Source organism: Uranotaenia lowii, chromosome 2, assembly GCF_029784155.1.
Source record: "Uranotaenia lowii strain MFRU-FL chromosome 2, ASM2978415v1, whole genome shotgun sequence".
NCBI lineage: Eukaryota > Metazoa > Arthropoda > Insecta > Diptera > Culicidae > Uranotaenia > Uranotaenia lowii.
In genome coordinates, this window is record NC_073692.1 from 83,063,372 (window position 1) to 83,088,650 (window position 25,279).

At 34.7% G+C, this 25,279-nt stretch overlaps 1 protein-coding gene across 1 annotated transcript; it reads left to right on the forward strand.

Moving 5' to 3' along the window:
* The first annotated feature begins 7,948 nt into the window (after positions 1-7,948).
* On the forward strand, positions 7,949-24,620 carry LOC129745922 (endocuticle structural glycoprotein SgAbd-8-like). Its single transcript, XM_055739314.1, has 3 exons — positions 7,949-8,146; positions 8,205-8,402; positions 24,186-24,620. The coding sequence occupies exons 1-3, from the start codon at positions 8,123-8,125 to the stop codon at positions 24,378-24,380; spliced, it is 417 nt and encodes a 138-aa protein (XP_055595289.1). The 5' UTR covers positions 7,949-8,122; the 3' UTR covers positions 24,381-24,620.
* The last annotated feature ends 659 nt before the right edge of the window (positions 24,621-25,279 follow it).

The window sequence follows — 25,279 nt, forward strand, 5'->3', positions numbered from 1 at the left end:
GGCTCTGCAGCTACTTCCATCGTTGCTAGTCGATGGTTTCTGCATGATGTTTCGTAAGGAAGGAAGAACACAAACAGTCGCAATAAACGAGTATTTTCAAGTTTTAATCTCAGATCTCAAAAACCGAATAAAACTTTATGAAGGTCGAAATTAACCATTTTTTATCATTAAATAATCGAATAAATAAGAAAAAGGTCCTTTGCTATACAAAACTTTTATTATAATCCTGTTTTAAATTTTTGTCCTTCAAAGTCACCTGCATAATAGGTTACGACTTCAAAAGTCACTTGCTACCGACTTGAGTGACGCCATTCGCCTCTGAGAATACGGTGACAGTTAAAAAAAGTTCATTCAAGTCACCTAAAGTTCATTCAAGTCACGGCATTCGCCTGCTAGAATACGGTGACTCTAAAAAACCAAGTCACTTCACGTCACTCGCCTCGCAGAATAAGCCTCATTCTCAAAAAAATGATCGGAAAACACAAAAAACCTTTGAAAATTTGTAGAGTTAAAAAACAAAGAATTTTTTCCTATAATTCTTCATTTTTAAAGCAAATACTTCCAAAAGTTTGTTGAAATATTGAACTTATTAAAATGCAAGTTTTTTATTCCTTACATTTCAGTCTACTTTGAGCAAGCGATCGTCAAAAAATCTTGGTATTAAAACAACCCCGTGCGAAGGACCTGTCCATGGAGGGGGGTGATCGAAATTCAAATTTAGCCAAAAATGAACACAATTCCAAAAACACACAATAAATAAGGAAATTGATTTCTAAACCTTTTTCGTACTTATGATTATTACACAAACTCAAAAATAGTGAATTTTACTGATAACATAAATCAAGGTTTTCAAAACAACTTAAAATTAACGTTTCAAATCAATGCTATCTCCGGTAAGTCATTGATAAATTATTCAAAATGATGTTCCTAATCCTGAACTAGAAATTTGCTTGAAGATAAATTCTAAGCAGTCTAGTATTCAAATTTAAATTCAAAGCTTCGGACTTAAATGAATTCTTATGAATTTATATAAAATAGAATACTTTAAAATATATAATCAAATTAAAAACAAAAATCTGAACTCACAAATAAATGTCAGATCAGGTTAAAAATTGACCATGATTAAATAGTGTTAGAAAAATTATATATTTTTTTATTATTAATCATCTAATTTTACATTTCTTTTCTTTGTTTTCAATTGAAGAATTGATTAAAAAATTGTATTATTTCAATTTAAAAAAATCATAATAATAGATTTTAAGTGACCAATGAGAAACTAAAATAAAAAACAAAAAAAAACAAGTTTTGTTGTAAAAATCTAAAGCACAAAGATAATAAAAATTAAGTTAACATTGCGCATTAAAATTGAACTTTTAAGTTACTACTTTGAATCATTTTTCGAACTTTCTTAAGATAAATTAAAAGTCATGATCGATCAAAATACACGATTTAATACTATGAAAATAGATAAAAAGTTTATAAATTTTCAAACGAAGATTTTAAAATTAAAAATTTTAAGCACTGAATATTTGTCGCTTTCAATTGATTTATTTGGTCCTTTGAAAGAGAAAAGGTGGAAACTAAGGTAGAAATTAGGATTTAAAGGCTTCGCTTCCAAGAAGATTATGTTTTCAGAACAAAAAATTCAGAGTAAAAAAAAATTCAAACTTATAATTGGTGCCTAAGATTGAATTATTGATTTGGTAGAATTAAGCGTCCTGAGCTTAAAAAAAAATTGACTATCTGACTACTGACCTTGCGTTTGGTGTTTATTAGCTGTATCAGTTTTAAGTGACATCAATCATTGGTAACTGATGAGATAACAGATCTACGTTTAAGAAAAAAAATGATTTTGTTTATTATACCTATTTAATTCAATTAAGAAATAATATTTTAAAGATGATAATGCATGATTTAAAAAAATTAAACTCCAATTTTTTTTTAATTTAAAAAGGATAATATCAAAAGTATATCAGATGCAGCTGAATAAAGTTAAAAAAAATTAACTCATTTAACAAAACTGTTGCAATACGATTTTATTTTTGCTTCAAAACAATAAAAATGTAACTTGATTTAAAATATTATTAAAACTAGGGAAAAGTAAACAAATAGAAAACCTCTATAACTTTTTTCTCAGAACTCAAAATAACTTGAAGTCTTGATTTAATACCTTTAATTAAAAAAACTGATTTGTTTTAAAGTTTTGTTTTAAAGTGTTGTCAAAACAATGCAGAAATTTCTTAAATGATTGTAAAATGTTTTCAAAAGTTTATTAAAAAACAAAAACTGATATAAAAGTTTCATACTTAGATCAAGGGCACCTAAGTTAATCACCTTCTTTGCTGACTCCTATCAGGCTTATCTTCCAAGCTTCGCTTGATCAGGCCACCTTCCCTTCACTGTGGAAAGAAGCTTACATGATCCCGGTTCATAAAAAAAGAGATAGAAAAGATGTTAATATAATTGCCGAGGAATTTCAGCTCTGTGTGCTATAGCCAAACTTTTCGAAATGGTGGTTTTTGATCCCATTTTCATGTACTGCTAACAACCTCTCCAACGACCAGCATTGATTTATGCCTCAACGCTCAACTACAACTAACTAACTAACCTTTACCTCGTTTGTGCATGAAAGTTTTGCAAAGAAATCCCAAACTTTTGCCATCTATACCGATCTGTCTGCCACATTCGACAAGGTGAACCATGATATTGCCATCGGAAAGCTTGCGCGTTTAGGATTTTGTGGATCTCTCATTGGCTGGTTCCGCAGTTACCTTACTGGACGTAAATTTACAGTTCGCACAGGTAACTGTTTTTCCAGGCAGTTCTCAGCTTCATCAGGCGTGCCTCAGAGAAGTCATTTAGGGCCGTTAGTATTCCTAATCTACTTCAATGAAGTGCTGCAACTCCTCGATGAACCAAAATTGGTGTATGCCGACGACTTGAAACTGTACTGTTCTATCAATGGCCCCGAAGATGTGAACTTCCTGCAGAACCAGTTTAACCTCTTTGCCTCCTGGTGTGATGCCAATCGCCTACCTTTAAACCGTAGTAAGTGCGTAGTAATTTCATTTTCTCGCAAACGACGACCGTTCTATTTAAGCCGTTTATTTCCTTGGCAACGATGCAATATCTCGAGCTCAACACGTGAAAGAACTTGGTGTGATTCTTGATGCGCGGCTGGATTTTAAAAATCACACCAACTATATCGTAGACAAGGCCTCCAGAAGCCTGGGTCTTTTTTTCCGCATGACGAAGGACTTTAAGGACATTTACTGCCTGAAAAGTCTTTACTGCAGTCTAGTTCGATCGATCCTTGAATATGCTTCTGCGGTTTGGTGCCCACATTATCAAAACGGTTCTGATCGCATCGAAGCCATCCAACGCCTTTTTTTTGTGTTATACCCTTCGACACTTTAACTGGCAAGACCCTTTTCGACTTCCCAGCTACAAAAACCGCTGCCGCCTGTTCGACATCGACAGGCTGCAAGCCCGCAGGACCGCCACTCGTGCGTCTTTCGCCGCTGATCTGCTTTCATCAAAAATCGACTCTCTCGCTTTTTTGAAAGTTCTTCCACTTAGCGTCCGACCTCGTGGTTTGAGGAATCGGGATCTTCAGCTCTTCGATCCTGTTAGACTAAACAATTACGGGGCCAACTCTGCAATAATTGGCGTCATCAAGACTTTTAACCGCTTCTCAGAGCATTTTGATTTTGACGTTTCGAAGGTTGTATTCCGAAGAAGAATTCTAAGTGTTCTAAGTTCAGTGTAGATTTGTAATTGTAGTTAGTCTCTTAATTTTTAAATATCATTTGAATCAATATGATCTGTTGATTTAATAATAAAAAAAAAATCAGCTTTTAAATGTTTTGCACCTCGAAGTATGTGAATATTGTGGCCATGTGCAATTTATCAAAACGTTTTTGAGTGTGATGTTGAGCATTTAAAAGAACAAGAAAGACATAATTATATTGAAACTGGAATTGATTTCTTGAAGAGTATAAAGTAGAGGATACTAGGTTTAACATTTTGGTTTGCTTATTGACCATCGTGGGTCATATGATACATGGCTTCCAACTTGTTGGTGTAAAAATTAGTATTCGATGAATTAATTTTGAAGTTAAAATGGTTGGTCTCATATTCTAAATCTGTTTGGTTACACCTCTTAATCAAAACTCATTCAGAAGACGAGGTAGAGTTTTTGTATGACAAGATTTGAGTTTCAAAACAAAAGATTGATTGAAAGGCAAAAATTAGATTCAATTTCTGAACGGCATATATGTATGTAGTGTCATGAAATAGAATGTCTTAAGGCTAGAGTGATTTAAAACTAATTTCCCCCGGAAAATTTCTGACTTTTTTGCTAACACTTATTGGACACCTTTTAAGATCAAGTACTTTTCCTTTACTGCGTTGAAAATTTTACTTGGAAAAAATTTCCACAGTTAAACGCCTAAACCCCCTCCCAACCCCCCACCCACCCCCCCTTCCCCCGTTCGCACGGCCTTGTATCGAACAATTAACTATGACGACTCGGAAAGTTTTGAAACACTCATAACGGAAGTTTTAGTGTTTGTTTCAATTTTTTATAAGCTGTAATACTATTCCGAAATAGTTTTTTATTTACAATGGAATATTTAATTTAGTTATTCAATTAGAAAAAAAACTTAGTTTGGCGTTTTTAAGATATAGATCTCAAAAATGAGCTAGTACAGTTCCGAAACAGGTTCAAGGAAACAACGACGAAATCACTGTTGTAAATTATCATTCAGTATATAAATCATTAATCATAATTTTTATCAGATTTTCTGAAAATACAAAACTCCCATTTATTCATGCAAGGGACACGATTTTTTTTAAAACTGATGCGTCAAAAGTAGGGCCACCTACACTGTTGAAACTTCATCTTCAAAGTACAAACATGGGAATTATATTTTCATGCAAATAAAACACGTTATATAGTTTTGAAAATATTTCAGAGATAAACTATGAAAAAATCGCCTAATAAAATTTTTAAAAAATGGTTGAGGGGGTTTTAAACCAAGAATTTGGAACCAAATTGTTTCGTTAAAATTTTGAAAACGGCTCGGCTCTGGCTGGGTTGGTCAGTTTAAAATGCCACACCATGGTTGATGGTCTTCCGAGATTTTTTCTTAGTAAATCGAATGGAGTCAGCATTCTACACCAGGGCCGTAGGAAGAACCGACTCATGGGGGGGGTTTTGGTGACTAATTTTTACCTATGATTTTTTTTATCTAAAAACACACGAAATAAAAAAAAATTTAAACAAATTTTGTTTGTAACTATATGATTATTCATTTTAAAGTACTCATTAATACTTTTCGTATGAAATTGTAACTTAACAGAAGACACGAATGCCACAAGGATGGTAAAGTGTCATTAATAAAACCTTAAAAAGGACACTTTAGAAAAGTGGTTCTTAGCCTAAAGGGTGAGTTAAATTTTATTAATGAAACCTCTGGGAACAAAATATGAAATTCGCTGTCATCGATAGTTAAAAGTTTTGAATTTGTTTAAAAGTCTGTTAGATCAAAGTTATTTCATTTGAGCATAAAATAAGTTCTTTTTGGGGTAGCCTTCAATTTCTTTTAAAAACTTATTCTATACTCAAATCAAACAAGCCCAATCTTGTAAACTCTTTTGCAAATTCCAAGATTCTAACCTTTGATGAAAATAAACAAAATTTTACAAAAAAAAAAATAGTAAGAGATAAAAATTTTTCGAATCCAATTTGCTTGATACAAACTTGAACTAAATTTTTGATTTTAGTTTGAAATTTGACTTAAAATAGCTGCAATATTAAAAATGTTAAACAATACACCGAAAAAATAAAAAAAATGTGCAGATTTTTAGGTGAAGGTCAGGTACATGTTTTTTTTTAAAAGGCAATATTCATCATAAAAAATCAATTCCATACTAAAAATCCTGTGGATAATTTTTTTTAAATATAATTTGGGATATTTTGCATGAATCAAAACTTAGAAAATTAACTCAAATTTGTGATTTTCAGCTGAGTTGTGTGTACAAACTTATTCTGATTAAAAACTTTGAAATCTGGAAATTGAACTGAGAAGCAAATTTTTTAGTTTATGTTCTCTTGAATTCCTCAACAATTTTATGTTGATTGAAAAACTCATTCACAAGCTAAATCTTTTTTTGAATTCTTAACCTTAATTCAAAAATTGAATTTTGAATCTGTTTACGAATATCTTTACGATTTCCGAAATATGTAAAAAAAAAAACAATTTCCGAATCTTAATTCCAAATCTGAATTTCATGAGCCAAATCCTAGAGCTCTCATTCATGATTCTATTATTTAAATTCTGTAGTGCTGGTTAAATCTTAATTCATTATTTCAATTATTTATTTTTAATGTGTTCTGTGAATCTGATTTAAAATGTGAATTTCGAATGATGAATCAAAATCTGGTTTTCAATTTTGGATCGCCACTTACAGGCTTTAAATGTTTAAATTTAGTGTTAACTAGAATAAAGTTTAAGAACTTCGAATTTGAATATAAAACAAATTATTAAAATATTGAAAATGCATTTAATTTTCGAAAAACATGATTCAAATTTGATATGAAATTCAAAACGGAATTCGAACAAGGATTTCAAAGCAGCTTTGCATTCTTAATTTTTTATGATTATTCGAACTGAAAATCAAGAATCCTTAACTTGTGTGGAGCTCGAACCACTAGAAAAACTAGCCGAGCCCCGGCCTTTTCCAATCACCTCTCTACCACTAGACACTATGACAACGACTGACTGCCCGAGCAAATTGAGAGAGTGATGGTAGCCCATACGATGACTTAGCATACGGACTACAGACTCGACTAGCTAGCATATTCGACATAGGGAAGTGCATGTAGCACCCAGTCTCCATTGGCCTTGAGACTCAGAATAAAACTATTTCGTAGGTTTACACTTGATACAAAATCAGAAATACGAAAATATGTAGAAATACAATTTTGGTTAAAGGAATATGGAACCAGAACCTCCAAAATAGGTTTAATTTTAAATTTATAGTTCAGAACTGAATTTCTATGATAAGGTTGCCAACTTGCCTGGTTTTAAACGGATTGGCCCGGATATCTAACAATTTTTTTTGTAAAAGTTCGGTCCGACCCGGTTGCCCAGATTTCATTGGAAAAGCCCGAATTTTGCCTGAGTTGGTTCTCATTCTCATTCTTACATCAAACTTAAAAATAAACAAATTGTGTTGTAATTTGTTTTTTATTTATACGTCCAAATTTTTTACAGCAAGTTACAAAAAATGTTCATGAAAGGTTTTTTAAAGTTTTTTTTAATAGATTTTTGATGAGCAATTCCTAGGTTTTAACCAAAATCGACCGGTTTTACCAAATCGGTCGACATATATGAAATCAAATACTCGGATTTTGCCAGGTTTTTATGTAAAAAAAAGTCCGGATTTGTCCGGCCCGGATACGTGCTGAAAAAAATCTAACAACCTCTATGAACAAGTGAGAAAATTTTGAAAAACTGTAGCAGAATTTTGAACTTGAAATGGGTTTCTGACGTTTTGGTATTAGTTTTCAGTTCAGATAGTTACTCTTGAATATCTTTGCTCTATTATCATAACTTGATAATGAATTTAAAATTTTGAGTGTAGAGTAGAATAGCTCGCTTGCTTTTTTGGACCCTCATGGGGGGGGGTTTAACCCCCAAAACCCTCCCCGTTCCTACGGCCATGTTCTACACCATATTGCCCCTCTTGATCGCCATGCCGAGTACTGTATGCGGTAAGAAAGTTCAAGTAAGTGTTCACATAAATTTGTATCCTACAACAGCCCATCTTAGCCGGTTCAGACTTTGTGGGGAGGGGTTCGCTGCTTGCTTACTACATTCGGGCTAGGCTAGGGCGATGATCATCGTGCATGATGGATTCTCGCTTAGTTCTTTAGATGACGATCTTAAGGCTGGGTGGCTTTTGCATATAAAAGTCACTTACTGGTTTTTTGTGCTTCCAGTCGGAAGGAACAGTTCTTACATAAAATTACCATTAAGAAAAGTTGACTTAGAAAAGTTTGTGATATTGTTAAGTTTGAAGTTGAACGAATCCATAAATCAAAAAATTTGTTACAATGGTTGTTTGGGTGCAATCTCTCGTATGTGAAAGTAATTTCATGTGATGAATGATTATGATTGATGAAAATTCTTCCGTAGGTGTTAATCAGTGCTCTGTTAGTGCTAAGCGTTTACAGCGCTCCTCAAGGTCCGGTAACGGAACCGATTCCAATTATCCGGCAAGAGCAAGAAATAAACCCGGACGGATCGTACAGTTGGAGTTATGAAACAGGAAATGGAATACAGGCAGAGGAACAAGGATTCTTGAAGAACGCTGGAACGGAACAAGCAGCTCAAGTATGTCTAACGAAAGTAGTCGCTTTTAACAAAAAACTAAATTTAAGAAAAAGATCCATACAATGTCTGAAGGATAAATCAGTGATAAAAATTTCCATCTGACAACCATTATGAGTTATATTTTTCGGTACTGTGCACAAAAAATCTTAAATTGTTTTACCTCCAAATTTGGTTAATTTGCAGAAATCGCAGTCAATAAAAACAACAACAAAATCCATTTAGTAAAAAAGCAGTTCCGCATTCAGCTAGCATCAAAATGTCTATATGAGCTACATATAACAACTTGAATCTGATATTTATTTTAATTATAAATTTGGATGGTTATAAGGAAACTACTTTGGATTGATATTAATGATTTTCTGAGAAAAATTCCACAACTAGTCCAAACAAGTTTGTAAAATGCTTGTAAGCTTTGTTTTTTCGTTAGGATAACCAATGACTTATAGCTATCATGCGTTCAGAAAAGCGTACAGTGTGACCCATTAAAAACTCGAAAATCCGCCAACAACAAAAATAAAACATTGATGTAAGGATATTTTAACTCCCTTCTGTATTCACAAAACCATACATATGTACATACATAGGTGTATGGTAATTTTACAAATTTTATCCTGATTCAGTGTTACTAAACATTAACAATTTTTAAACCAATCGAACAATTAAAACTATTGAATTTGTGTCTGTTTTATTGGCAGTAACTTCTTAAATGGAAAAAAAGAAATTTCCACAAATTTTAACTTTTTATGTTATTCATGCTCTAAACTATTGAAACAGTGTTGGTTTAATAACAAGCACTTTTTTTTTGTTGAAAAAAGTGCATTTATTTACTCAGTTAATCAACCGCAAGACCTCAGGTTATCCATCAATTTCCGTAAATTTTCAGGAAACATTTATCCGTTTATTTCAAAAATGTCTTTTGCTTTTTGCTATAACTACAGTTTGCAAATTTTGAACGATGGGTATTGCAAAACGGACATTCAAATTCTTCTCGTATTTTTTTATTGGACTAATTTAGTTTTACGATTACTCTGTCGTTTTTAACTTTTAATGCTTGATTTCCGGACGAACAAAACAAAACAAAAAAATAAACATCTTGGACATATCAGGTATCAGGTATCAACAATGGGCTATAATTTTTATTGATGAATTAATAAAGGATCAAGTCTCCTTTAACTTTTAAAATATCCCAATTTTTAAGTTACACAAAAACGTTTCTAGTTCATCTACGGGTTCATGTATCAATCTTACATTTGCAGCATATAAACTTGAAATTACATGCTCGAAAAACGTCAGAAAATACAGAGAAAAGGCGATCTGCAAAATTTTTCAAAAAAATATGATGTATATAAGAAAAAAAAAGGATCAAGTGTCCCCATTCTCCCATATTGGGTAAATCAGTACTTGAGAAAAAAAACATCCAAACTTGAATCAAAAACAAAAACTTATTTTAAACCAATAAGGCCGGAATAAAGTTCAATTTCTTTTTTTGTCACCCTCCCTTAGATTTTTTCGAAAATCTAAAAAAAGGAAATAACTCAAGTTTAAGGTATTTTATTGAAAAACTTGATAAATTTTTCGAAAACTTAAACAATTGGAAGAGCGAAAGTCAAACTGTAGAGAATGGGAATTGTATCACCTGTTGTATTCGAGATTGAGTGAGATGACTGATTTTGTGTTAAATGGTAATAGCGACGCATATTCACGACAAAATTTCTTATTTTGAGAACTATATTTGAGAACTGTCCGGCCCGGACCGGTTGCCCGGTTTTCATTGAAAAATGCCCGGATTTTGCACGGGTTTATTCACTTTATTTGGCAAATAAAACAAAAAATAAACAACAAACTCCTCCAAAACGAAATTTTTTGAGTAAATTTCATAAAAATAATCATGATTGGTTTTTTGGAAGCCTAAAATACGGTTCAAAATTCATCGATGAGTTTGATAAAAGAAAAAAATTCATTTTTTTCTTAATTTTTGATTTTGCCAGGATTTTATATAAAAACTACCCGGTTTGTACGGCCCGGATACGTGCTGAAAAAAAAAATCTGGCAACCTTATATTAAACAGTATTCATAAGTGGTTTATTTGCTTGTCTACAAAACTGAAATTCAAAATAAGAAATCGATTGATCATCGAAAAGAACATTCGAGTACGTACTTTCGCCTTGTTGGGATGCGTGATAACGAAATTTCTTCTGAAAAATATAAAAGTTAAAATGAATGACCCGCTTTTCTATAGTCTGATCCAAATTTGAAATCGGGAGAAGATCCCCCGTTCTGTTAAGCTCTCGTAAATAAATTTCCGTCCGGATCCCATGCAGAAAGCAATTATTGCAAAAACATCTGTCGTTTTAAAGAAAGTTTTAAATCAGGAATGAATCAGGAAGCCTCGTCCTTTAAAAATCTCGTGTTTGAATTTTTGCCTCGATGCCCAACAACCTAATTATTGCAAAAAATTATTAGACGAGCCCTTTTGCCGATCCCTTGTCAAAATAAGACACTTAAAATCAATTTCCTTTGCTGTAAAACTTCGATGTGCAAATTTTCACTACAAACCTAAAAGCAAAAGAGCCTTCAACAAACCTCATGTGTGGAAATTTTCATATTCATCCAATGTATAATAACGTCAATATCGCAAAAACATTAAACATAACTCGTTCCTTAACTCTGACCCTGAATTTAATACCTTGAATCGATTGCTCGTCCTTCAAAACACTGATTTGCAAATTTTCATCACAACCCGATGTGTTATTATCGCCAATATCGCTAAAACAATATTTGTCTTCCTGGTCCTAATCTATCTTCTATCTATATATATAAAAAGCAATTTCTGTATGTTTGTTTGTTTGTTTGTTTGTTTGTTTGTTTGTTTGTTTGTCCTCTATAGACTCAGCCGTCTTAAGGGCTAGAGAGCTGAAATTTGGCATGAATGCTCATTAGGACCAGGAAGGATGAAAAATGTTTTTAGATTTTCGGATGACCCCTTCTGAAGGGGGTCGTCCATAGAACACAAATATTGTTTTCGCGATATTGACGTTATTTTTCGTCGGATCGTGTTAAAAATTTGCACATGAGTGTTTTGAAAGACGAGAAATCGATTTCAGGTGTCAAATTTTATGTAAGGGGTCAGCCAAAGGGGTCGTCCATATTAACTGATCGCTGTTTTTGCGATATTGATGTTATTATACATCGTATTCAGATGAAAATTGGTACACGATCATTTCGAGTGACGTGCAATCGATTTGAGGTATCAAATTCAGTGTAAGGGGCCGGCAAAAGGGGTCGTCCATATTAAATTTTCAGTATCTTAGTGATATTGACGTTTTTATACATCGGATTGGGGTGAAAATTTGCACATAAAAGTTATTAGGGACAAACAACTGATTTCACTTATCAAAACTAAAATCAGGGGTCGGCCAAAGGGGCCGTCCATATTAACTATTCACTGTTGATGCGATATTGTCGTTATTATACATCGGATTCAGACGAAAATTGGTACACGAGAGTTTTGAGAGATGAGCAATGGATTTCAGGTATTAAATTCAGTGTAAGGGGCCGGCAAAGGGGGTCGTCCATATAATCATAGTCGTCCATTTCAATATTTTTGCAATATCGTCGTTATTTTACATCGGATTGGGATGAAAATTTGCAAACGGTAGTTTTCAGGGACGGGCAATCGATTTCAGATGTCAAATGTTTTGCCTGGGATCGACAAAAGGGGTCGTTCATATTAATTAATTTTCCCAAGTTTTAAGGAATATTGAAGTTACAATGTAATGGATTGCTTGGAAAATTTGCACACGGGATTTCTGAGAGAACAGCAATCGATTTCAGATATCAAAGATTGTATAAGAGGCCACAGAAAGGGGTTTCACTTTTTGGCAATAATTGCGCTGTTATGCAACGATCGAGTCGAAATTTATACACGTAGATTTTTTGGAACGGTCAATTGATTCCTGATTTCATATTTAGTAGCAGACAGAAAAAGTGATCATCCAACATTTTTACAATTATTTTTTAACAAATAATTAGGAAGTGCATCTGGAAAATGCTTGGCAATTGAATTTCATACAAACTGTTCATAACATATTCCAACTTGAAAGCGAAACGGAGTTCGTATGGGATCAGCTAGTCAATATATAAAATAGATAAGCGTCTATCTGAAGGTGTCATTGAGTTCCTATTCCCCCCCCCCCCCCCCTATTTTCGAAGCGTTTACAAGCCATTTGTTCATTTCTGTGGAATCTACTGAACAACGATATCGAATCTATGAATATTGTTAAAATAAGTTCAGAATAACAAATGGTTTATAGGCAATATTTAGGCAGTGGTATCAAACGGGCACTGAAGAACTCAAAACGAGATTTTGTTTTGTGAACTTCCAGGAACCAGGAGTCCATAAAACAAATAATGCAGTAAGTAATACAGCAAGCAGCATCATAGATTTGCTGTATCAAGTGATGGTTTATTTAAAATGCCCTTTAGAACAGTAACACAACGTACAAATTTTAATAGTTTCAATATGACACATTAGTTCTGAAGGGGAGTTTATAAATTTTTGCTTATTTTATGTCTGTTTAATGCTTTAGTTGTTTGAGAAACATCAAAAACTTAAAATACAGTCCCCCAATAATCATGAGAAACACACAATTATAAGTCACTGATGATTTAAACTGTTATTGTCTGTTGAACTTACTCTTTTTATCAGTTAAATGATCTCATAATCCCATCAGCATCTCAATCCTTCATTTGATGAATTTATTTATTTTCCCTTGAAATAATTTTAAACAGTTAGAAATAATGTGCATATCAAGAACAAAAACTTAAACAAAATTCGGTTTGTCACTTTTTCATACAACCCGTTGCAAATTTGTTGCTTCATGAAGCGATGGGTTAAACTTGTAACCATTCAAACGATTGTTGGAAGAATTCACACAACAAAAAATTGGTCTCACATAAGCATAACTGAGAAATTTAAATTTTCTAAATAAAACTGAGCGTTTAATTCGCTCAAAATTTCAATAAAAGCAATAAATGGGTTACATAGTTGATACATTATCCACTAAGTTTCACAAAATCATGTGTTACTTTTTAGTTAGCAAAATGAGTCCATAGATACAGGCCTCTTCATTAAAACTCTTTTCATTATTACCTGAAGTGCTTCTCAGCGATTGCTTTTCCCATGCCTAATGTTTCGATTCAACATTGCCAACTGCAATTCCAATCAACACTTATTGACGATTCGGCGAAGCCAACAGATCATGACCAACTAATATTTAAACCTAATCAACGTCATCGGTCGCTTTAACCCATATCGACTGTCACGGACAATTTGCAATGAGGCACCTAACTAGAGAAATATTGAAAAAAAAAGATAAACTGCCATCCTAACCTCTCAGCCAAAGAGGGCAGCAGAGTACTTGAACAAATTTCACAATCTATTCCATCGAAACGGGCGGGCGTCGCGGATGACCATGTAGAATGAATTATTAAATTTACCTTTTGCTATCGGCCGGTTTAGTACAAAGTTCATATGAATATATCCTCCCGCCCGCCCGGTGTGGTCTCGGCTAACCAGTACATTAAAACGGCGGCGCACTGAGATGCAGATGAAGACCCATCGGATTCCCCATCTTTCAGGTAAGACGTAGATCAGGCGTAGGGCCAGATGAGTGGACAGCTACAGTTAACCAAGTACGGCAAAGTTCAAGAGGATCCACCATCGCAAATTCATTTGCGGGGTAACAGAGATCGAGTAAAATCGAACCCCCAAACGGCAGCTCATCCACCAAAAGGTTGAAGTCGAATGAAGAAGACTGTCAACGGCGAGGTGTCGAGAAATTCTTGACAAGCAACAAGAGCCTCGATAGCGAAAGATTAATATTAATTGATGACTTATTCGAGGGCTGTATCATCTTCTACTGGTCCGGTCGAAGGATGCGAAACGAGTTTTTTTTCTGCTTGAATGAATGATTTTGTTTCTGCTTAAATACCATAAGCATATTTTATGATTTTTTTTATTCTGACCATGGTGTGGCATCATAAAGGTCAACCGTGTAATTTCGGATGATCTGCAAATTATGTTGGATTACTTGCAGAACGTGCGATATGAAAGATTTTATGATTATGGCTGGAGAGACAGTGTTTTTTTAATGAAATGTACATAGTTTGGTAGCTCTCAGCTATTATTTATAAATTGTGTCAAAAAGCTTGTAGTTTTCAAGTTTTCTATTTGGTAAATCTTAACGATATTGTCATGATTTTGAAAACGAGATTATGGTCACCGGATTTAGATTTAAAGTTTGATAAGGAAAAACAAGAAAATTTGATCGAATAGTGTCCTATTTTTGATTTAAGGAAACTTACTGGCAAACTGACTACAACTTTGTCGAAGGCTGCAAAAAGAAAGGAGTAAAGAAAAAAAAGTCGACCTTGTGAAGTTCATATGAAATGATCCACATTAAATATTCTATCGTTTGAAAAACTAGTTCAGAGCCACCAATAGTAAAGAATCTTCTGAAGCTAAACCTACCTACCTGAAGGTCCGAGGCCGATCCACCGCACATAGAACCGAAATCAAAACTATTCACTGCTGACGATCCGAAGCCAGCGGCTTTACTTGCTACCAGCCAAGGTTCTCGTCAACTGGGTGTATTTCAGCGGCTAGACTATACGCCGTCACGAGCGTATAGTCTTCTTCGATGCCAATATGGATTCCAGCCAAGTGCCTCTCTTCGCAGCGTGTGGCCAATCCATCTCCACTTACACTCCCGAATCTCGATTTCTAGCGTCTTTTGATGGCACTGGCGTTCCAGTTGCCAGGCCACCAGACGCGGACTATATTCCGCAGGCACACCCGCAATACGGATTTGACGTTTAAGTTGAAGATTCGGTTTTTCGTTCGTAGAGAAATCTGGCGTGACCGCCAGGTGTTTCGGAGACTCGCAAACGCAAATCAGGCTTTTCTGATCCAGGTTTCGGTGTCTTTCTTGGTACCACCTTCAGGCGTTATTTGGCTACCAAGATAATAGAAGCACTCCACTTTCTAAACTTGTTGCTAAGCTACCACAAAATTGAAACGATTATTTGTGATTGATTTCCATCGACTTGGTCATTCTGACATTGATTTTGAGACCTTCTGCCTCGGAGCTTTCGGTGAGGTCGTCGAGTTTGCTCTGCATGTCTTGTTGTCTTTGGGTGAGCAAAACAATATCGTCTGCCAGGTCAAGGTCGCCAAGCTACTCCTTTGTCGAAAGATTCCACCGCAGTCCTCAGTTTGGTCTACAGTCAATCGATCCAGTCAAGATTTCATCCATCACGATGAGAAAGAGTAGCGGTTATAAGATACATCCTTGTCTCACTCCAGCAGTTACCGGCATTGGTTCGGACAAGACATCGTCGTGCAAAACCTTAAACGAAAATGCCTCGTACTATGCTTCGATGAGATGGACTATTTTCTCTGGGACTTCTCATCGTCTAAAAGCAGCCCAGATAAAACATCTGGTGGTTCATTCGTTCAAATGCTTCATCGAAATCAACGAACATCAGCAGAAGAGAGGATCCTATAATTCGATGATTTGTTCCAGTGTGATTCGTAGCGTTGTAATGTGGTCCACACATGATCGTCCGGATCGGAATCTAGCTTGTTGCCGACGGATCCTATTCAGGATCACTATGCAGAGTACTTTGAGGGTTGAACAGATCAACGTTATGCCTCGCCAGCAACCGCACTCTGTTAGGCAGTGATGCCAGGTGTTGAGGATAAAAAATATGGGCAATTTTGAAAAAAAGTCTGTGTTTGTCTGTGCATAAGGAAAATCACAAATTTGGTACTAAACAAGACATTAAGTTTGACGAATCGTGTGAGCGGGGGGGAGTTGGGGTTGTTGTGCTATGGTGTTCGGGTTATTTTCGAGTTTATAACTATACAACAAACACTGCCATAACTATATGATAAACACTCCTACCACGTACCATGCCGATTTTATTTAAAAAAAATATATGTTTAATGAATGATTGGTCAAATACCAATGAATACAAGCCACATTTCTGTCTAATCTGCCACTTACGGATCAAATCCGATACATGAGTATTGATTTTATCACTCAATTTTGAAAGTCTGTAAAATCTGGGCACTCTCAGTAAAAATCTGGGCAAAATCTGTGTCTGAACAATAGCGAGCGATTCCGAGTTGACGCCATTGATGCGACTTACTGTTGGCGCTTCGAGCTGCGGGTTCTGTTGGTCATCGTTATTCGTGACTCGGAAGAGTTGTTCGAAGTGCTCAGTCCATCGTTTGAGCTGATCTGTTCGATCGGTCAATAACTGACCTGCTCGGTCTTTCAGCGGCATTCTAGCATTAGTCATTGCACCACTGAGGCGGCAAGAAATGTCATAAAGTTATCGGACATCTCCAATGGCGGCGGCTCTTTCTCCCTCTTCGGCTAGGGAGTTCGTCCAGACTCTCTTGTCCCGTATACAAGCTCGTTTAACTGCATTTTCCAGCTCCGTATATCGTAAGCTAACAGCTGCTTTGACTGACCCGGGACATGCCTGCTTAATTCCGACTTTCGCCTTTTTACGATCATCGATCATCCTCCAGGTTTCATCCGACATCCATTTACTTCTTCTTCAACACACTTTACCGAGAGTACCATGGCTCGTCGTCTTGATTCCACACTACTGTTCTTCGACTGTTCCGTCTGTCGGCACTAGTAAGGTTTGGGATACAAGCAGTTCTACGTAAGCTCTTTCCACCTCTGGATTCTCCAATCAGCGAAAAGACATCCGACATTTCCTTCGCGCCATTGGACACGCGCAACTCTCATACTTATCTCACCAAGAACGAGGTGACGAGCAGATGCAATGTCTGCGCTTCGGTTGTAGCGGTCACCAAGAAGACTCCTTCTCCATTTCCGGCTGATGCAGATGTGGTCAATTTGATTTTCTGTGCGGCCATCCCGGGATACCCAAGTGACCTTATGAGCTGGTCGATGGGGGTAGATCGATCCACCGATCACCAAGTTGTTGTTGCCACAAAACTCTACAAACAGCTCTCCGTTTTCGCTCATCTGTCTTAGGCCATGGCGCCCCATGATGCACTCAAAGTCCCGATTATCGGAGCCAATCTTTGCGTTGAAGTCACCCTTTAGAATTTTCTCAACCACGTTGTTCAGTTGACTGTAAAACTGATTTTTTTCCTGCAAACCCGCAGCGTCAGTTGACACATAGCACTGGACCATTGTAAGGTTTCAAACCCGTGTTCTAAATCTGGCTACGATTAATTTTCGTTCATCGGTTCCCATCTTATAAGGGTCGCATGGGCCTGCGATCTTAATAGAAAACCAACTCCTCGTTCTCGACTAGCTTGTTCTCCTCGTATGCCAGAGTAAAGCAGGACTTGCCAGGACTGTATCCAATAGAGTGTCCCAAATTATCCGACTTTTGATTAAGTTTTGCGCTGCAGACTCAAATTGATTCTAGGCCTAGTACGAGGCCCCATGCCAAATTTGGACTAGATCGGACCACGGGAAGGGGTCGTGCCTAAAGTTTGTATGGAATTTTGCGACATTTTGTTCGGGAGGAACATGAAAGACCAGTGTTTCATCAATAACTTTGGTTTTAGTTTTGACGAATATTTCATCAGAAGATCACAATTCGATAAAAGTTAAGATAAAAAAGTTATACGGCATCTGAAATGGGATAACATTTCTAAGGATGGTATTCATCACTTTCGATGAGGCGTCAACATGTTTAACCGCCCCGACCGGGACACTTAATTTGAAATGCATGCCATTTCATCGAAGATGACCGATTGCAACCATTTTGGTTGCGTTCCTGTTTTCTTCATATCTTTCAGGGAAAATTTTTCGCTTAAAAATCACGAAAGCATAGTTTTATAATTAGAAACAACTTTTATCCAAGGAAAAACTGTTTCGCTAAAATATTTTTTTGACATGTTTTTTTTTTAAATTAAAATATTAAAAACTTTTCAAATCACTACACTAATCTCCAAACCAAAATGCGGAACAATGGTCGCTATCACCGGATTTTGACGCCTCATTGGCAGTGAAGAATACCATCCTTTTCATCTTCATCTTCAGATGAAATATTTGCCATAGTTTAAACTTGAAGAAAAATTGTATAAAGAAGAAATCGGGACCAAAGTTATTGTTTAAAAACTAATCTTTCCTGTTTCTCCCGAACAAAATGTCACAAAATCCCATACAAATTTAAGGTTCGTTGAGCGACCCTTCCCCGTGGTCCGATCTGGCCCAAATTTGACATGGGACTTTGTACTGGCCCTAGGATCAATTTCAGCCTGCGGTGCATAAAATTCCATAGGTTTGAAATTTTCTATACAAATTTGGGGCACTCTATATATTTGTATATGTAATTTATCGGCCTAGCGGTGAAAAGTGATATCCTTTCACTATCAGACTATCGACCGTACTGTTTCGCATCCAAACCCCGGATGTAACAGAAGCGCGATGATAACAAACTGAGAAGACTATACATCGATAGATGCGTTTCTGAGTTAAAGGGAGTATATCTGAGCGATCACATATCATCTTTTCGTTCGTCCGCACTGCAAGTTTTCCCTTGTGGGGCGGACCACGCTTAGCCTACTAATGTGTGGTGGTAGATGCAACTCTATCTGTATCTACCGCTTCATAGTAGTAGGCTCGTGAGGAACAAAAATTTTATATGTGATGATATGCTTCTAAATAAATTCTACCCGCTCATTTTCAACATCTTTCATTTTTATCTAACCTTCTATCCACCTATATAAAAAAAAAAACTTCATAATCTTTAGATGTCCCTACTAAAAAGGACATCACTTTTCACCGCTAGGCCGATAAATTACATATACAAATATAAATTACGGTGATTAATCCTTCATAAAAATTTAGAATTTATATTTCTGACTCTGATTCATGAATCAAAAAAAGCTCAAGTAAATTGATTTTTTTTTATTAAAACTGTTAAACGTTTCAATTTTTTTATGTTTCACATGTTGAAAATCATGTGAACTGTGAACTGCATAAAAATAAAGTCATAGAAAACCGTCACAGAATCTTAGTTTCAAAACACAAAATTCGAGATTTTTTTTTTTGTCAAAAACACAGATTTTTTCTCAGTTACCTTGACTGTGTCTTGTGTTCTTCGGTGTTCTGCCAACTGACTTCGCTCAGTATCGAAATTTCAAGTTTGAAGCGTCTAGCTTTCCTAGCAAGTTGAGCCAGCTTGCCTTGTAAGGCAAAGGTTAAAACATTCCAAGTTCCAAGTCGGGTCCTTGCAATAGCAAATCATCCACTGATCACCAGTATTTATTTTAAAGTGTTCTCAAAATTCTTTTTTTTTTAATGGCATAGCTGGCTAGAGCTGTTTTACTGAAGAAAGAATTTTGATTTTGAGTGGAACCATTTTGTACTGTCATCATTTTTAATAGCTCTCATTCCTAATCTTCAAAAGATTTTAAAGAACAAAAATTAATGTTTTAACGTAAATAGAAAAAAACTTAGCCTTCTTAATTTGTTCCCAAAATAACCGTTCAAATTTATTTCTAACTTCAAAAATGATATCCAATTTTCACTTTGATTCACTGTATCTTGCGTGAAAAAATCGATTCTATAAACTCAAATATTAAATTCGTCAGTATATTTGATTGATTACACTAGTTTACAAAATTTAAAAAAAATCGTGAACTTGATTAACTGACCAACATTTTTCATGTGAAATCGGGCGCTGAATCCGAAAATGAAATTCAAAAAAATCTCAGTAGAGCCGTTTTTCAGTTATGCTCCAAGTTTGAAATTTCGAAAAAATTAAAAAAGTTCTTGTACTTAGATTAAAATATCTCAGACGGCATAACAGTAATTTGAAATCCCTCTTCTGCATATTGAAGGTGAATAAGTTTTCTATCGATCATCTGAACACTGTTTTTGCGTTTGACCAACAGTATTGCTGATATTAGTGACTTTATGAGAAAAAAAATTATAAAAAACGCATTTTTTTAGAGAAAATTTTGTTTCAACGATAGTTTTATACTCGACGGTAGTATTTAAAAAATCTGATTTTCTTTTGCGCTTAAATATCAATTCAAAACAAAGATTTCAAGTGGTTATTTATCAAAATCGGCTGAAAATTGAAGAAGTTATTGCGACTTTACAATAACTGAAATTTTTGGAGTTTTTAATAATTTAACAAACCGCAGTACACTTATCATAGTATAGGAAGAATGAAACATGATAAATCTCACTCGCTTCAAGTCAAAATTATTTATTAGCTTACCAGAAGGTCATATGCCAAGTTTCAGGAAGATCTGACCATAGGGAGGGGTTGCTTAAGTCTCAAACGTGAATAATGTTTTGAGGTAATTTGCCCGGAAGGAACGAAAAATACTGGTTTTTCATCAATAACTTTTTTCATCACTAGTTGATTTTTTTTTATGGTTGATTTTCTTAAAGCCTAAGTTGAGACAAATATTTCACCCGAAGACTGTAACTCGATTGGATTTGAAACAGAAAAGTTATTGCGGTTCAAAGGCCGCAAATTTTGTCCAACACGCAATGAGTACTTGTTACGCATTGCGTTTTATACGACAATTTTCGACAAAAATACAATCTTTGAACCGCAATAACTTTTCTGTTTCAAATCCAATCGAGTTACAGTCTTCGGGTGAAATATTTGTCTCAACTTAGGCTTTAAGAAAACCAACCATAAAAAACAATCAACTAGTGATGAAAAAAGTTATTGATGAAAAACCTGGATGACCTTCAGGTAAGCTAATAAATAATTTTGACTTGAAGCGAGTGAGATTTATCATGTTTCATTCTTCCTATACTATGATAAGTGTACTGCGGTTTGTTAGATTATTAAAAACTCCAAAAATTTCAGTTATTGTAAAGTAGCAATAACTTCTTCAATTTTCAACCGATTTTGATAAATAACCACTTGAAATCTTTGTTTTGAATTGATATTTAAGCGTAAAAGAAAATCAGATTTTTTAAATGCTAACATCGAGTCTACAACTTTCATTGAAACAAAATTTTCTCTAAAAAAATGCGTTTTTTATAATTTTTTTTCTCATAAAGTCACTAATATCAGCAATACTGTTGGTCAAACGCAAAAACAGTGTTCAAATGATCGATAGAAAACTTATTCACCTTCAATATGCAGAAGAGGGATTTCAAATTACTGTTATGCCGTCTGAGATATTTTAATCTAAGTACAAAAACTTTTTTAATTTTTTCGAAATTTCATATTTGGAGCATAACTTAAAAACGGCTCTACTGAGATTTTTTTGAATTTCATTTTCGGATTCAGCGTCCGATTTCACATTAGAAATGACCTTCAGTTTACTGAGTTCAAAAATGCTGTAAACTAGTGTTATTAGAATGTGCACGTTTAGGGTCATATTTCTCTTAACAAATTTTGGAAGGTAACGGCAAAGTCAGTTACACAAAAGAAGATGCCTTAAATTACAGATTTTGCAATAAAAAACTATACATTGATCTTAATTAAGGTATTTTTTGAGAAAAAAAATTCTAATTTTTTATGAATTTATCCAATAATTATGTGAATGAATTCTGTTATGTTAATTACTTTAATTTAATTGAAAATTTATTAGTGGGGGGGAGGGTCTTTTTCATATTTTAGTTGAGTAAAATCATTTTACATTGAAAATCTAATCATTCTTTTTTAATATAAAGTCAAAAACCAAAATTTTATACTGAACAAAAAAAAATTTTGAAACCAATTCCAAATTCAAAAATTCTTTGAAATCTTGGAATATTTATAAATTCTGTGCTCTGTGACACAGATTGTGTGAGTGATAAAGTTTTGCTCAAAATTCTGAGAAATTTAAGTTTTTTGTGATTTTGACAACTTTGCTCTAAACAACTCATTCAAAGAATAAAGTTTATAATAAATTTCAGTTGCTTATGAATCACGATAAAATTTATTTATTTTAAAAAAATGTGCAAACATTAAGTATTTAGTACAATTGATAAAACAAAATTATTTTGCAAACCGACTTCCATGAGTTTGAGCTCAAGTGTAAACATTAAACACTAGAGAATTGAATCCAATTCAATTCAACCCAATTGAATCTTTATGTATTATAAAATAGCTAACCCGGTGTACTTTGCTACTCTTTGTAAAACTGAAGGAATTTGTATTAAAAATAATTTGAATGTTTGTTTGTTAGTATGTATATCGTTTTCAAATGAAATTTCAACATCAAGAACAACCTCGTTATATGTAAGCTGCTTCTTAAAGTTCGGATTGTAATGGCAATGAAGACTGATTCCTATTCTGAAATAATGACTTTACTTTATTGGCTACATTAGTTTTCGAATTATGCCAAAAATATGTATGAAAGCCTTCCTCATCCTTCCCGTCGTTCCTCTGAAAGAAAGAATCAATGATCATTTTTTTACCTCAAAAAAAAATTAAACTTTTTGTGTGCCTGGTTTGGTACGCTGTGCAACCAATTAAAGTAATTTTTGGTTAAATTCGTAATCAATTTTACATATTTTCCGTCCCTAAAGCTGATATAACAAAAATAAAAGAAGCTGCATACATTCAGGGGTAAAAACCGCTTGTGAGACATAAGGCAGCGCACTTAGCGGTTTATTTTGGAAGCTAGTAGTTCCGCTCACCATATTTACTTTTAAAAACTTAGCAATTGATTGATATTTTTGGAAAACTTGTTACAAAAACCCGAACAGTGCTTTTTTATGAGTTTTTCTACCATTTTATTCATTAATAATCAGTTTACATAAATTGCCGTTCAAAATCAGTATAGATTGGTGAAAATTTCACCAGAAATGCGTATGTTTTTTAAAAGATTTTAATGACGTTATTTCATTTAATAAATTTAAGCAAAAATGGCACAGCTTGATTGGAAAGATCTTGAAAAGTTTTTTTTCAACATTTATATAAGATTCATATAGTTTGTCTAGATCTTAGGAAAAGTACATGGTTCCGCTCAAGGTCAGATTTTAACTAGTTCCCTTCTAAATCATTTACCCTAGTTGTAATTTCCTATTTTACCCATTAATCAACTAAAAATTCCTGTTAATTTTTTTAATTCAGAGGAAATTTAGCCAACTGAAATAATTTTAATTTGTAATTCAAACATAAAGCGAATAAAAATTTAATATTTTAACATTCCCTCAGAAATGAAAAAAACAGTTATTGGAATTTTCAAAGCTGTTGAAATGATATGAAAAATTTAATCAATTAATATTTATTTATTAATTTATTTTCAACATGTAGTATGAGGTAATTCAATGCCTTTTCAAATCACTACATTGAGCTCCAAACACAAAATGCGGAACTATGGTCGTTCTTACCAACATAAGCTTAGTATTGACTGGTAAGAAGTAGGAGGTTAATCTAAACATACGCAACGTGTCATATATTTTGGAGCACTGAGCATTAATAAACGAAGTCCATTGAAAATTATTTCGGATTACACACCTAAATTGATAGCTTTTACAACGTAAGAAAGAATGACATTTCCAATTTTAAGAAGGTAGATCTGTGCGAGATGAAATCGGAATCGGATTCAAACTTTTACGCTTGACTTTCAAACACTGTACGTCAAACAGTCCATGGCGCATCGACCTCGTAAATTATTGAGAAGCAGAATTACGCCTAGCATTTAAAATATTCTGATCTATTTCTACCTTGATCTTCTCAATCGAAATCACTCTGTGTTGGTCTAAAAAGGTGCAAACTATGGCTAATTCATAAATTTTATTAATTTTTCAGGTGGCCCAAGGTGAATACTCCTACACCGCCCCGGATGGGCAGCTGATCCGGGTGCAGTACATTGCCGACGAAAATGGATTCCAACCGATCGGCGATCATCTTCCCACGCCTCCGCCAATCCCACCGGCAATTCAGCGGGCCTTAGAGTACCTCGCCAGTCTACCCCCCAGGGAAGAACCCTCCCGGAGGTTCTAGGCTCAATTTAGTTAGATGATTCATACTACTGCTTTTCTCCATCGTTACTCAAAAGGCTTTAACTACTAGACAACTGTTAGAGTTAGAATAGAATAGGTCCCAGTCACGATTGTTGCATTTTTATTTTGAGAATCGAACACTGATTTCGACCAACCCACCTTACTACTGGTGCTTATGCTGTTTTGTTGAGAAGCATTTATAGGAAACGAAAAATAAAAATAAAGTGATGATTAGTTGAAATTGTTTTTATTCATGAGCGGTTCTCTGCCCGATTTCGAGCCCTTCATTCGTACCTGCATCCGTCCGTAAGGCGGAATCCAAGGGATGATCATCGCCGACGACGACGGCCCAAAGGTCAGTGTCTTGAGACTCGTCGAATTTTGCTGGTGCTGCTGACCTTCTCGAAATGTCAGCTGCATACCTTCCACTTTCTGATCCAAAAGAGGGTTGTTGTCGATTCATAGGTGTAATTGAGATGTGTGATGACACTTGCAAGGTAAGATTGAAATTGTAACCAGTATCTCACAAATAGGTGTTCATGAAGGCGCTGCTTCCTGTTTCAATAAATAGGGGTCAAAGAAGAGCATAAGATGATTGAATGTAAATTTCAAATGAAATTATGCATAGATCCATAAGGTTCATCTATGAAAAAGAACAGTGGATTTGGATATCACCGGTTGAAAAGTAAAAGGCTGTTCTATTTACTCTGCATGAAACATAACATTTTTATGAAGTTTTGTTGCATCGCTATAATGCTTCGGGAGTTTTAATTTGGACTCAGAATAAAAATCAAAGACTCAAATTAATCTCAGAGCCAAAATTCTTCGAGTTTAAAAAAAATAATTCATCACTCGAAAGGGTGAAATAGATTGATAGAAAATTTCAAATTCCATTCAACA